General features: G+C 45.0%; 1 protein-coding gene across 1 annotated transcript; it reads right to left on the reverse strand.

Annotated features, from left to right (window-relative positions):
- Nucleotides 1–10,094: 10,094 nt before the first annotated feature.
- LOC100286314 (phosphate import ATP-binding protein pstB 1) lies at nt 10,095–12,218 on the reverse strand. Its single transcript, NM_001349640.1, has 4 exons — nt 12,152–12,218; nt 11,711–12,037; nt 10,607–10,794; nt 10,095–10,515 (listed from the first exon to the last, which is right to left on the reverse strand). Exons 1-4 carry the CDS (start codon nt 12,168–12,170, stop codon nt 10,261–10,263), a joined length of 789 nt encoding a protein of 262 aa, NP_001336569.1. The 5' UTR covers nt 12,171–12,218; the 3' UTR covers nt 10,095–10,260.
- Between the last annotated feature and the right edge of the window lie 508 nt (nt 12,219–12,726).

Raw genomic sequence — 12,726 nt, forward strand, 5'->3', positions numbered from 1 at the left:
GCACTCACTTTTAGGCTGGTCTGTAATAATATAACTCAAGCTTACTTTTGAAATAAATGTAAGATTATGTAATTCGCTTCCGCATTTCTTTATCTCCGATGTTCTGTAATGTCTACAAGATGGGTGAGACGTTCCTGGTAAGGTAAGGAAAGACACCGAACTTGTCAAGTAGTTCAGGGGCACCTACAGGGTTGTCTGATGTCTGTGAGACAAGGACAACTGTAGGTGGGCCTAATTACTTGGGAGGTTCCGTCACAGCTGGAAGGTGGAAAACTTGGATGTCTTGAATGAGGGGTGGTTGGGGGTATTTATAGCCCCAACCACCAAACTAGCCGTTTGGTGGAGGCTGTTTGTCGCATGGTGCACCGGACAGTCCGGTGCACCAGCCACGTCACCCGGCCGTTAGGGTTCGACCGTTGGAGCTCTGTCTGCTGGGCCCGCCTGGATGTCCGGTGGCGCACCGGACATGTACTGTAGAGTGTCCGGTGCGCCACGACGCGCGTGCCTGACTTCTGCGCGCTCTGGCGCGCATTTAATGCCGCTGCGGTGACCGTTGGCGTCGAAGTAGCCGTTGCTCAGCCGTTACACCGGACAGTCCGGTATACACCGGACATGTCCGGTGAATTATAGCGGACTAGCCGTTGTGGATTCCCAAAGTTGGCGAGTTCAGAGTCGCTTATCCTCTGGAGCACCGGACACTGTCCGGTGTACACCAGACAGTCCGGTGAATTATAGCGCGGCGGCTCTGAGTTTTCCCGAAGGTGCGAAGTTTAGCTTGGAGTACCCTGGTGCACCGGACACTGTCCGGTGGCACACCGGACAGTCCGGTGCGCCAGACCAGGGTGCCTTCGGTTGTCCCTTTGCTCTCGTTTATTGAACCCATTCTTGGTATTTTATTGGCTTGTTGTGAACCTTTGGTACCTGTAGAACATATAGACTAGAGCAAACTAGTTAGTCCAATTTATTTGTGTTGGGCAATTCAACCACCAAAATTAGTTTAGGAAATAGGTGTAAGCCTAATTCCCTTTCAGTGAGCACAACTGATATACCAGTTTCTAACACTCTACAGAGGTTGCACACTCTACCCACGAGTCGTGATCCCTTCCCAGCCTAGGTTGTACAGACCCGATCTTCACTACCGAGGTGAATGGCCAGGGATTCACTACGTAGCCTTTACAAAGATTCCCTTGGCGTGCAGTTGCTCGTTAGGTTTCGCCAGTCGTATAAACACATTACTCCTCCCTAAGATGGGTGACTAACAAAACCAAATCGAATGAACCTCGTCACCCATCCTTAGCAGAGCAAGCACTATGCCTTGGCCCCCATTGACGACCTTACGGTAAAGCCAACTACACCCCAACCCCAAGTTCATCTAATTAATTAGCTAAGGGCATCCCATTCTACCCTCATGGTTGTACTATTATCTCGGGTGGTCTCTCAATGAACAGGTCCTTATGGATAGGTACTCAGAAAACAGTCCCCTAAAGTATCATAGGTTCATCATCATAATCAAGATAACATCATCGTATCATAAATATTCTCATCATGTTCGTTGATTAAAGTAAAGCAATAGCATGAAGCTAACCATAATAACCTAAAAGGTAATTAAGGACAAGATAAATACAAAGCTAGTCAATCCTTAGGTTTTAATTATGTAATGTAAGACAATGAATTGTAAAGTAAATAAGACATAATGGGTTAGAGGACACTTGCCTTCACCTGGTTGCTACTCAGGGAAGTCTCCTGCAACGTACTCGTAAACCTCGAACTGCTCGTTGTCTACGCAAAGCAATCATCCATTCAACACACTTGGGAGATGGCAAGGAACAATACACCAAACATGTGCAATCAAGTGAACACAAATTCAATAGAAAAGTATAAACACAAAAGTGAAATCTAAGTTCTAGGGTAGACTAACACACCTAGAGGTTTGTGGTTCTCTAAGTACTGTCTATCTCAGTGGATTATATTACTTAACTTCATTTATTCTAATGAATTAATTACCAAATTAAAGTTATTCCAGAGATCGGATCATACATTACCTAAAATTCATTTCACAAGTTAATCACTTAACTACTCATTTGTGTTTTCCTTTTAAATAATAAACCATTACTTTAAATGCACCTATAGCCTAGACATAAAATTAAGATATAAAGACAGTGAAAGATACTAAATTAAACAGATAAAGAATAATTTTATGAACATTTTGCAATTTGAACCACCCAATTTGGAGTTCATATGCAAAAGATATGAAATAAACAAGTTTTGGAATTCAAAAAAATACTAAATTAGGCCTATTTTTGTGATAAAAATAAAGTCCAGGGGCTTATCACAAGAAACCAGGGGCCTAAGCGCATTAAAATGGGGCAGCGGTTTATTTTCTAAGAAACCGAGGGTCTCTTTAACGAAAAGACCACGCGAAGGGGTATAGGGTGTTCTCAGCCATCCGAAACAGATCAACAGTCGAGATCAACCCCGAGCGCGAGCCCGGGCTGTCAAGCGGGCTAGGGGTGTTAGCGGTGCTAGGGCGAGGCTGGCTGACCGACCGGCCTAGCTGTAGGGGCGCGACGAGGGCACGCACCCGAGTGGCCAGATCCTAATCGGACGGGTAAAATCATATTTAGTTTATTTAAAACTGGGCCATCAGATCTCAGATGGACATCTAAGATCTAATGACAAGCTCAGGCTAGGTTCTTGGGTTGCCAGCAGCGGCACTGCTCGACTCCACGGTGGAGTTTCACCGAAGGCGAGGGCACGACCACGCCAGGTTCTTGGGGCGCTGGGAAGGGCCTAGGTAGGATTGGGGTGACACGACGAATGCAACCGTGGGCACGACACCGACGTAGAGTGGCCTGGCGGCGACGCTAACTTGCTCCGGCGAGCAATTGTGCACGCACAAGGGCATGGAATGGGGAATCAGGGGCATAGGGAGGTTGGTTACCTTGAGAGAGGGCTCTAGGGCGCTTGAATGGCAGCGGGAGCACAGCGAAGCCTCGGGTCGACAGCGGTGGCCTTGGGCTGCACGGTGGGGGAGTCTGGTGAGCGCGAGTAGAGAGAGATAGAGGGGGAAGGGGCGAATTGAGGGGTGTCCTAAGTTGCTGGCATTGAGGCAGAGCTCACCGGGGCAACAGACACGACGGGGACTCGAAGACGGCTTCGGAACAGGCCTAAGACCATGTCGAACAGTAGTGGAGCTCCTCGGGTGCGTGCGCAGGCGTGAGGCGGGTGCTGGGGCTCTGCAGAGGGGCACGACTGGAGGAGGGGAGTGAGTGAGTGGGGGCGCGACTTCAAAAGGGGGTTGGGCACGTGGGAAGGTGGCCGGGAGAAGCGCGATGTGGGCACGTCCACGGCGGGCCATGCGGGTGGGAGGTTAGGGAGACGGAGGGGGTTGACGGGTGGGGTTCGCGGGCAAGCGAGAGAGGGCGCACGAATGGGGGATTGGCGACGACAGCTCGGTCCCACCGGCCAGAGAAAGAGGGGGAGCGGGTGAGCGAGCGAGCGCGGGCGAAGGAAAATGCGCCGACCGGTGGGGCCTGGCTGCCAGGGTGAAAAGGGCGTGCGTGGGGGGGGCTTAGCTGGGCTGGACTTGGCCGACTTGGGTGAATTGGTTTTTCCTTTTTCTTCTGAATTTCTAATTCCTTTTCTTTTTATTTTCTCTAGGGAATTCAAATTCAAATCAAACCACAATTCAAATTCAAATATTTCAAACACGTGCATCAACCAAAAATAAAGTTTAAGCTCAGCATGATGCAAACATTCATATCTCCCCTAGGTTTTAATATTCCAAAGAAAATAATACATCTCTCCCATAATTAACCCAAAATCCTATTAAAGAGAATAGAAAAGAAAAACTATAGAGGTGAGAAAAGGAGTAACACCTGATTTTGCTAGGTATTTAGAGAAGAAATTTTATACCCCAAATTCAGGGTGTTACATAAGACTTGCATTTGGGTACCAAAATCCTATGTAACTAACCTGACAAGACCCAACAAGAGTTGGAGACCTAAATCCCAAGCCTAAATTCCTTGCAGGTTTATGCATCTAGGGCTAAGGCAAGGTAAAGGGGATAGATAAAATAGCGATTACCACTGAGCACTCTATCTCTAATGTCTTTTTGGTAGAATCGCTTGGTTATAATTTGCTCTTTGTTAGCCAATTATGTCACATGGGATATAATTGTCTATTTACAAACGTTGATGTAATTGTCTAACTATCTTTAGAAGAAGTGATGGTTCATTAGCATTTAAAGGTGTATCTGACGACAAGCTTTACTTAGTAGATTTTACTAAATAGAATGTCGACCTAGATGCATGTTTACTTACTAAGTGGGTTGGCTCTGGCATCGCCGTCTAACACATGTTGGGATAAAGAACCTTCATGAACTTCTAAAGGGAGAACATGTGTTAGGACTAACTGATGTCTGTTTTGAGAAAGACAGACCTTGTGCAGCATGTCAAGCAGGGAAACAAGTGGGAAGAAGTCATCCGAGCAAGAATATAATGATGACATTAAGACCACTAGATTTGCTACATATGGATCTCTTTGAGATCGTTGCTTATCTTAGCATCGGGAGAAGTAAGTATGGTCTCATTATTGTTGATGTCTACTTCACTTGGGTATTCTTTTGCAGGATAAATCTAAAACCCAAGAAACCCTCAAGTGTTTCTTGAGGTGGGCTCAAAATGAGTTTGAGCTAAAGGTGAAGAAGATAAGGAGCGACAACGGATCAGAATTCAAGAACCATCAAGTAGAACAGTACCTTGAGGAGGAAGGAATCAAGCATGAGTTCTCCAACCCTTAAACTCCACAGCAAATTGGTTTCGTGGAGAGGAAGAACATGACACTCCTTGATGTGGTGAGAACTATGCTGGGAGAATACAAGGCGCAGAGTGCTTTTGGTGGGAAGCCATGAATACGGCTTGCCATGCTATAAACCGCCTCTATCTTCATCGCCTCCTCAAGAACACAACATATAAGCTCCTAACCGATAACAAACCCAATGTCTCTTACTTTCGTGTATTTGGGAGCAAATGCTACATTTTAGTTAACAAAGGTAGGCATTCCAAGTTTGCTCCCAAAGCGCATGGATCAAGGGGAGCGAAAGGACAAGAAGACAAGGAGGAAGAAGATGTACCACAGACACCTCTAGCCCAAGTCCGCATCACCATTCAATGTGACCATCCAGTGGACCAAATCCTAGGTGACATAAGCAAGGGAGTAACCATTCGATCTCGCATTACAAATTTTTGTGAGCACTACTCTTTTGTCTCTTCTATTGAGGCTTTTAGGGTAGAAGAAGCATTGTAGGATCTAGACTGGGTGATGACCATGCAGGAAGAGCTCAACAAATTCAAGAGAAATAGAGTCTAGAGCCGGGTGCCACATCCAAAGCAAAACATTGTGAAAACCAAGTGGGTGTTCCGCAACAAATAAGATGAGTACGGTGTAAGGTAGATAGAAAGATCACATCAGGGACACGTAAGTTTTTAGGGAGGCCCCTAGTGTCTTGGAGCTCTAAGAAACAAAATTATGTTGCCCTATCCACCGTTGAGGCCGAGTATATTGCTGTAAGCCAGTGTTGTGTGCAATTACTTTGGTTGAGGCAAACCCTTCGGGACTTCGGCTAGAATCTGAGCAAAGTCTCACTACTATGTGATAATGAGAGTGTGATCTGCTAGACGGATAATCCTATTGAACATAGCCGCATTAAGATCTTAGACATCCGACATCACTTCCTGAGAGACCACTAGCAAAGGGGACATATCGATATATGCCATGTTAGCACCTAGCTAGCCGATATCTTCACCAAGCCATTAGATGAGAGAAGGCTTTGTGAGCTACCTAGTTAACTAAATGTCTTAAATTCACAGAACTTGGATTGATCTATAACTTACATTCTTTATGTACCTTTGATCATGTTCCTTATGCTTTAAATCTGCTTTATTGCTTATTATGGTGCTCAAGTTTTAGAATGTCTTCCTCAGACCTCATAAGTCGTCGTGCATTGATGCATATGTTGAGGGGGAAGATATGCTACAACTTGACCCTTTGAGACTAATGTTTTTTGTTTGAGTGAGTTCATGTAGTCTCAAAGGAGGATTGAAAGGGAAAAGGTGAATTTGAACATAGGAAGGGTATCATTGTACTTTGTTTCAAATTCACTTGGTTCTTCATTGCCTTCAGTTTAATTCGATTTTTGGTGAGACAATGGGGTTAGGCCACTAGTTTCTCCGTTTTGGTGCTTAATGCCAGGGGGATTTATGGTCAAAGCAACTGAATCAACCACCACTTAGATTTTAGTTTTTTTGAGCTTTTAACTTGTCTTTTTTTATCAAAACCCTCTTGTTAGCAAAGAGGTGCTCTCTTATTGTGAAAATTGTTCTCTAATGTGGGAGAGGCTATCTTATAATAAAATGGGAGTTTTTGGAAGTTTGATCAAAACAAGTGTTTTAAAACTAATTTGTTTTGTAAAACCAAGAGTTATTCACTTAGAAGTTATAAAAATTAGTTTGATTGCAAAATACAAAATGAGTGGTAGCTAAAGGAGCTAAGTATGCCAAATCCTATGTAAATCTCTACTAGTTGAGTTTGAGCTTCAATTTGCCTCTTTTGACTCATATTGGATTTAGTTAGTTGAATTTGTGTTGCTTTAGGTGTGTTGGCATAAAACACCAATAAGGGGGAGATTGAAAGGGAAATGTGTCATAGGGTCATTTCTACCTGTTTTGGTGATTAAGTGCTCAACACGCCATGTTGATATAACTATCTTCATATGAGCATGAGCGCAGGTCCATAAAAGGCAAGTTGAAGAGATCATGTCCATATGAGCTAAAATGAAAGGCCAAAAGAGCAACTTTGGGTAAAACAACATAAACATGAAGTTTAAGTTTAAGTGTTTGATAAGTTGCACATACCCTACTATATGTTTCTAACACCTTGTTTTGGCTACTAACCCATTTCTGCAAGAACAATGCCTTTTGGACTTGAAATGAGCCATATTGCAAATCTTGGAGAAACCAAGGAGAAAATGTATGTTTCCCACACTTTGTCTAAGTTGTAAGAAGGTACCAAGGAAAGCCAAAAAGGTCTGGAGAATATTGGCTCAAAATAGCCAAAGTTTTGCTGGTCTGAGCTTCACTTGTCCGGATCCGTGAGGGGCCTGGACTTAGGCGCCAGATCGGCTAGTGTATCGGGCTGCCTCCGTACGTGAACAGTTCACTCTCAGGAATTTCATTTTAAAATTCATCGAACCACTACTATTCATGGTTCGGTGTGCCGCTGGACCGCTTCTGCAATGGCTCTTCCCGACGCAACGGCTAGCTGACGTCACTGCACGGTTCGGTGGTGCACGGACCTAGTCTGGTGCCCGCCAGATTAAGGAACAATGCCAATCAGATCCTAGACTGGGGCACACAGACCTGGTCCGGTATTGCACCGAATCAGTCTGGTGCGCCCGCGGACAGGAAGTTTTTGGGACTTCCATATGGAGGAGGCAACAGCTCCTAGGCCCCTTGGGGCTATAAATGGGACCCCTAGGCGCCTCCAACTAGTACCCAAGCATCTAAAGATCATACCAATACTTCGAAACTCTGCGACCACACATTCTAGTGCTTTTAGTGAGATCCAAGCGCCAGTTTTGTGCTGTTAATGTGATAATATGTTCTTGCACTCGTTTCTTTGTGTTTCTAGCATGTGTTGCTACATTGTTCTCTTGTGTGTACTCTATCTCCCTCTCTTACTCTGAGTTGTGATTTTGATCATTTGTAAGGCTGTGAGACTCCAAGTTGTGGAGATTCCTCACAAATTAGGATACTTGATATAAGGAAGAAACCGTGGCACTCAAGTTGATCTAGGTGATCACTTGGGAGGGGTTGATTGCAACCCTTGTTAAAGGAGGACACTAAACCATGGAGGTTTGACCAAACCACGTGATAAAAATTGTTGTGTCTCTTGTCTCATTTACCTTATTGCGATTTTCCTTCTTCCTTAGTTCTCTCAACTCACTTGGAATATTGCTCTTAGAATCTTTCATATCTTGGAAGAGCAATCAAGTGAAGGGAACTTTATATCATCTTCTCCATTCAGACTTGGTTTTAGTTTACTCTAACTCAATTATTAGACCAAGTTTGTGTGTTTTGAAGCTATTTTTGTAGGATCACCTATTCACCTCCCTCTAGGTGTTCTCAATTGGTATCAGAGCCAGTCTCTTCTGTTGGGTCTAACAACCCAAAGAGATGGCTACCGATGGCACTAAAGGGAAGGCGATGGTGATTGAGGAGAAGGAGAAGATCCCCACCGACGACACGACCAAGGGAGGAGAAACCGTCGACTCAGGATCCGACAAAAGGAAGGAAGGCAAGAAGAAGAGGATCAAGAAGATTGTCTACTATGACAGCGACTCCTCTTCTTCGCACAAGGATGTCCACTCCTCCTCTTCAAAGAGAAAGATGGTCATACATGATTACTCTAAAACGTCTTTTAATTATTCCCGCATTATGTAGAATTCAAATGCGCATTTGATCTCTATCCCTCTAGCCAAGCCTCCTCACTTTGATGGGGAGGATTATTTCTGGTGGAGCCATAAAATGTGTAGCCATTTGTTTTCTCTGCATCCTAGTATTTGGGATGTAGTAGAAAATGGAATGCATGTTTTAGATAGTGATGATAAAAAATCATAATGCTATATATCTTCAAGAGATGATTCGTAAAAATGTCCAAGCTACTATTATGTTGTTAGACTCTTTATGCAGGGAGGAATATAACAAAGTAAGCAGTCTAGACAATGTCGAAGAGATCTGGGATACATTAAAGATCGCTCACAAGGGCAATGACATGATGATGATCACCAAGATGGAGCTTATCGAAGGTGAACTTTGGATGTTCACCATGAAGAGGGATGATGAGCCAACTAAAAAGTATAACAGGCTCAAAACCCAGGTAAACTAAATCCAGAACTATGAAGCATAAGATAGACGGATCATGATGTCGTGTGACTTATCAACCAACATTTAATGCACTTTTGATGGGAAGATTGGGTGTTTTCCATTAATGGTCACATTTAAATGTGCTAAAAGAAGCAGTGTTAACCGAACATCTAAGACAGTGGAAGTAATACTCATCACTTCAATTAGAAGGGATATTATTAGAGAGTTCATAATTGAGAAAGTATTATTGGTTATTCGTGTTAAGTGGCCACGTGAAGACATGAACATTCCATCTGCATCCAACAAGCTAAGACACCACAACATATCATCTAGAACTTAATGATCTACTGTTTTGTAAAGCTGCACACCCAGATGATTTTGACATACGTCTCATTTGTCAACAACCCAATTCACCAGATTTCAGTATATTAGATTTGGGTTTTTTTTGTACTATCCAATCTATTCGATATAAAAAGGTTGCAAAAACAGTTGAAGACCTTATTCTCGTTGTTCAAGAGGTACGCTTTTGATTATTGTACTTATCTCAATTTGTCTACTCATTGTGCCTGGTAAAATAGTCATATTACCGGCATTCTACGTATTTTGTCCACGTAAGACAAATAGAATATATTTAGCTCTTCAACAAGTTTGGATGGAATCAATAGAAGTTAATAGCTCAAACAAGTTCAAGATTCCACGCATGAAAAAAAAGGAACTTTAGGGCTACTTTGGGAATACCATTTTCTGAGAGGAAAATTAACTAATTTCCTTTTGAAAAATGGAAATCTCTTGGAAAAATGATGTATCTAAACTAGCCTTTAGAAAGACAAATAACACTTTCAGTGCAAATACATTGTGTGGAAGTATCAGTACAAGAAGCAACGGCTAAACTCTTTGCATGGAACAATTAGGCTTATTCCAAAATGATTGCTAGCTTGTTATTCTTGCTTTTGTTTTAAAATACCTCCCATGTAATCGACCTTTGCACTTTGTTTAATATTAATTGAAAAAGCTGAAAGACAAGACTTTTGGATTGTTGTTTTGTACCGTTGGGAGATGAACACTAGTTTGGAGATTAGCAATAATTACTAACAGTTGCCCAGGAAAAAAAACAAAGCTAATCCGCCAAGAACTTGTTTGTATTGCAAACACTTTCTAGCTGTGAGAAGCTACTTTAACAGATTGTATGTATACACGAGAACAAAAGTAGAGAACATGATAGGCGATTGGAAAGATAACCACACGTCCGATCCTTTCCATCCAGAACAGCTCGAAAGCATCCGATTAGGTAGAAGAGTTTCGAAATCCAACGAAGCAGCAGCGAGCAGGCGGGCTTTCAGCCGCTGAGCTCCAAGAAACGCCTGGCCATCGGGTGCTTGGCGTCGGACAGGTCGGACGGCGCGAGCACCTCCACGACCTCGCCGGCGACGACGAGGCACACCAGGTCGGCGATGCGCTGGATCTGCTTCACGCTGTGGGAGACGATCACCGTGGTGAGCCCCCTCGTCTTCTTCAGCCGCACGATGGCCTCCTCGATGTTCTGCGTCGAGATGGGGTCCAGCGCGCTGGTCGGCTCGTCCAGCAGGAGCACCTGCATGCATATGCAGCGACTCCATCCGTCTGAGCGAGGAGGCCATGGAGGACAATGCATGGCAAGGGAGACGGAGCGAGAGAGGTGTTGCCTCGGGGTCGTTGGCGAGGGTCCGGGCCAGGGCGACGCGCTGTGCCTGCCCGACCGACAGCTCGGACGCCGGCTTGGAGCACAGAGCAGGGTCCAGGTCGGCCAGGTGCAGCAGGCTCTTCACTTCGGCCTCGGTTAGCTTCTTGCCGCGCAACTGCGGCCCGTATCGTACGTTGTCAGCCACGGTTCCTGTCAAAAGCACGCAGGAAAGGAAGTGGTGGAAAATCAGCACGGAGGCCGCAGATCCAACTAGTATTGTACCTAACAAATTTTCAAGTTTAGGAACCTGTTTAGAGAACTATTGCAGATGCTCCTACATCCAGGAAATATTCCCTCCTTCCTAAATAAATCTAACTCCCGAAGTTGTTTCTAAGTTAAACTTTTCGAATTTGACTAAATTTATGTAAAAAAATATAACGGTACTTATGACATCAAATAATTTAATAAATTATGAAAATATATTCCATGGCGTATCTAATGATATTGATTTGGTGTCATGAATTTTTATGTTCTTTTCTATAAATTCGATTAAGCTCAAAAAAAAAGAATGACTTACGGCTCGAAAAAATAGTTTATTCAAGTTGGAGGGGTTTATGTTGGACCAGATGTTCAGAAATCCTAAATATTTCGTGTGCCAGTACTATCAAAGTTAAAAAAAAAATAAATGCCACCATCCCGCTTATATTTGTCAACTGTTCGAGCTTTCTTTAAAAGGTTAGCAAGGTTCGTCCTCGTCATCACGCATCCTCTGTCATCAGGGATGGCTATGGCTATTATTTATGCATCTCATCAGTCTCAGGATGTAGAGGCCAAGCATTATTGCGTTATTATAGTAGTATATATAGTAGTATATGTGAAAAGGAAACCAAAACCATGGTGTGCTCATAGAGAACTTATCACCGGCGACCAGCGTGCTGCATTGGTCGAAAGGTCAGCGGGATAGCTATAGCTTATCACAGTTGGCCACTAATGAATTGTCTAATCGCTGCCAGCTTCCATGTGATTAGCAAATGCCAAATTGTCAATGAATTACCGAACCTTCTCTGTTCTTAGTTCCATCGATTAATGGATAATCAATTGGATCGGACGTAGGTACGGTACGTACCGTCGAACATGGCGGGGAGCTGGAAGAGCATGCCGACCTTGCGGCGCAGGGCGAGGACGTCGAGGGCGCAGATGTCGGCGCCGTCGAGGAGCACGGCGCCGGGCGCGGGCTCCCAGAGGCGGTTGAGCGCGCGGAGCAGCGTGGACTTGCCGCTGCCGCTGGGGCCGATGACGCCCATGACGGCCCCGCGCGGCACGTCGAGGTGGACGCCGCGGAGGATCTCCTCGCCGGTCGCGTCCGCGCGGCGCCGCAGCCCGCGCACCCGTATCTTGGGCACCGCCGCCGCTCCGCCGCCGTCCACGTCCAGCAAGTGCTCCCGGAGACCATCTGCGCCATATGCATGTATAGCATCGTATCGTCACCGACCTGCAGGTAAATTGTGACAGTACGGCCTGGTCGATCGACCAGTTGAGCTTAATTATTGGGTTGTTGCATGCCCACCTGATGAAGCAGAGCCCATTACTGGAATGGAAGAGGACGTGCGAGGAAGAGGAGGGAGGGGATGGCCGGGTGCCGATCGTGCGTCCCCTCCCACTGTGAGCTGGTGATTGATATGTGTTCTTTGTTTGGTCGGTCTCGCACTCGCAGCCAGCCTTTCCGCGGGGCTTCAACTGAGGCGGGCGGCTTGTGGTGCGTGCGTTGCTTGACAACTCGGCGGCCAGAAGAGCGGCGGGATTCGGTGGCGGCTGGTCTCGGTGTCGGTCCGGTCCCACGCACCACGCCATGGCATGCCGCACGCAGCTTATCGGTGTACGTGTCGTCTCAGACTAGGCTAGAATGTAGCTAGAGACCTCTTCCTGTCCAGCTATCACGTTCTGTTTCTCTTTCCCCGTTGGAGTTGCCGCAAAATAGAGCCATAAATTATCAAAATTGGTCTTTATTAATATTACGTTTTGTCTGATTAGGAAGGCCCACGAGGTGTGGCCTTTATTGATTGATGAGGGATTAATTCCACACATCATCAAATACAAAAAGGGTTGTACGACGCTATAATATGACGCTTTAATATGCAGTTC

Source organism: Zea mays, chromosome 5 (genome assembly GCF_902167145.1).
Source record: "Zea mays cultivar B73 chromosome 5, Zm-B73-REFERENCE-NAM-5.0, whole genome shotgun sequence".
Classification (NCBI taxonomy): Eukaryota; Viridiplantae; Streptophyta; class Magnoliopsida; order Poales; family Poaceae; genus Zea; species Zea mays.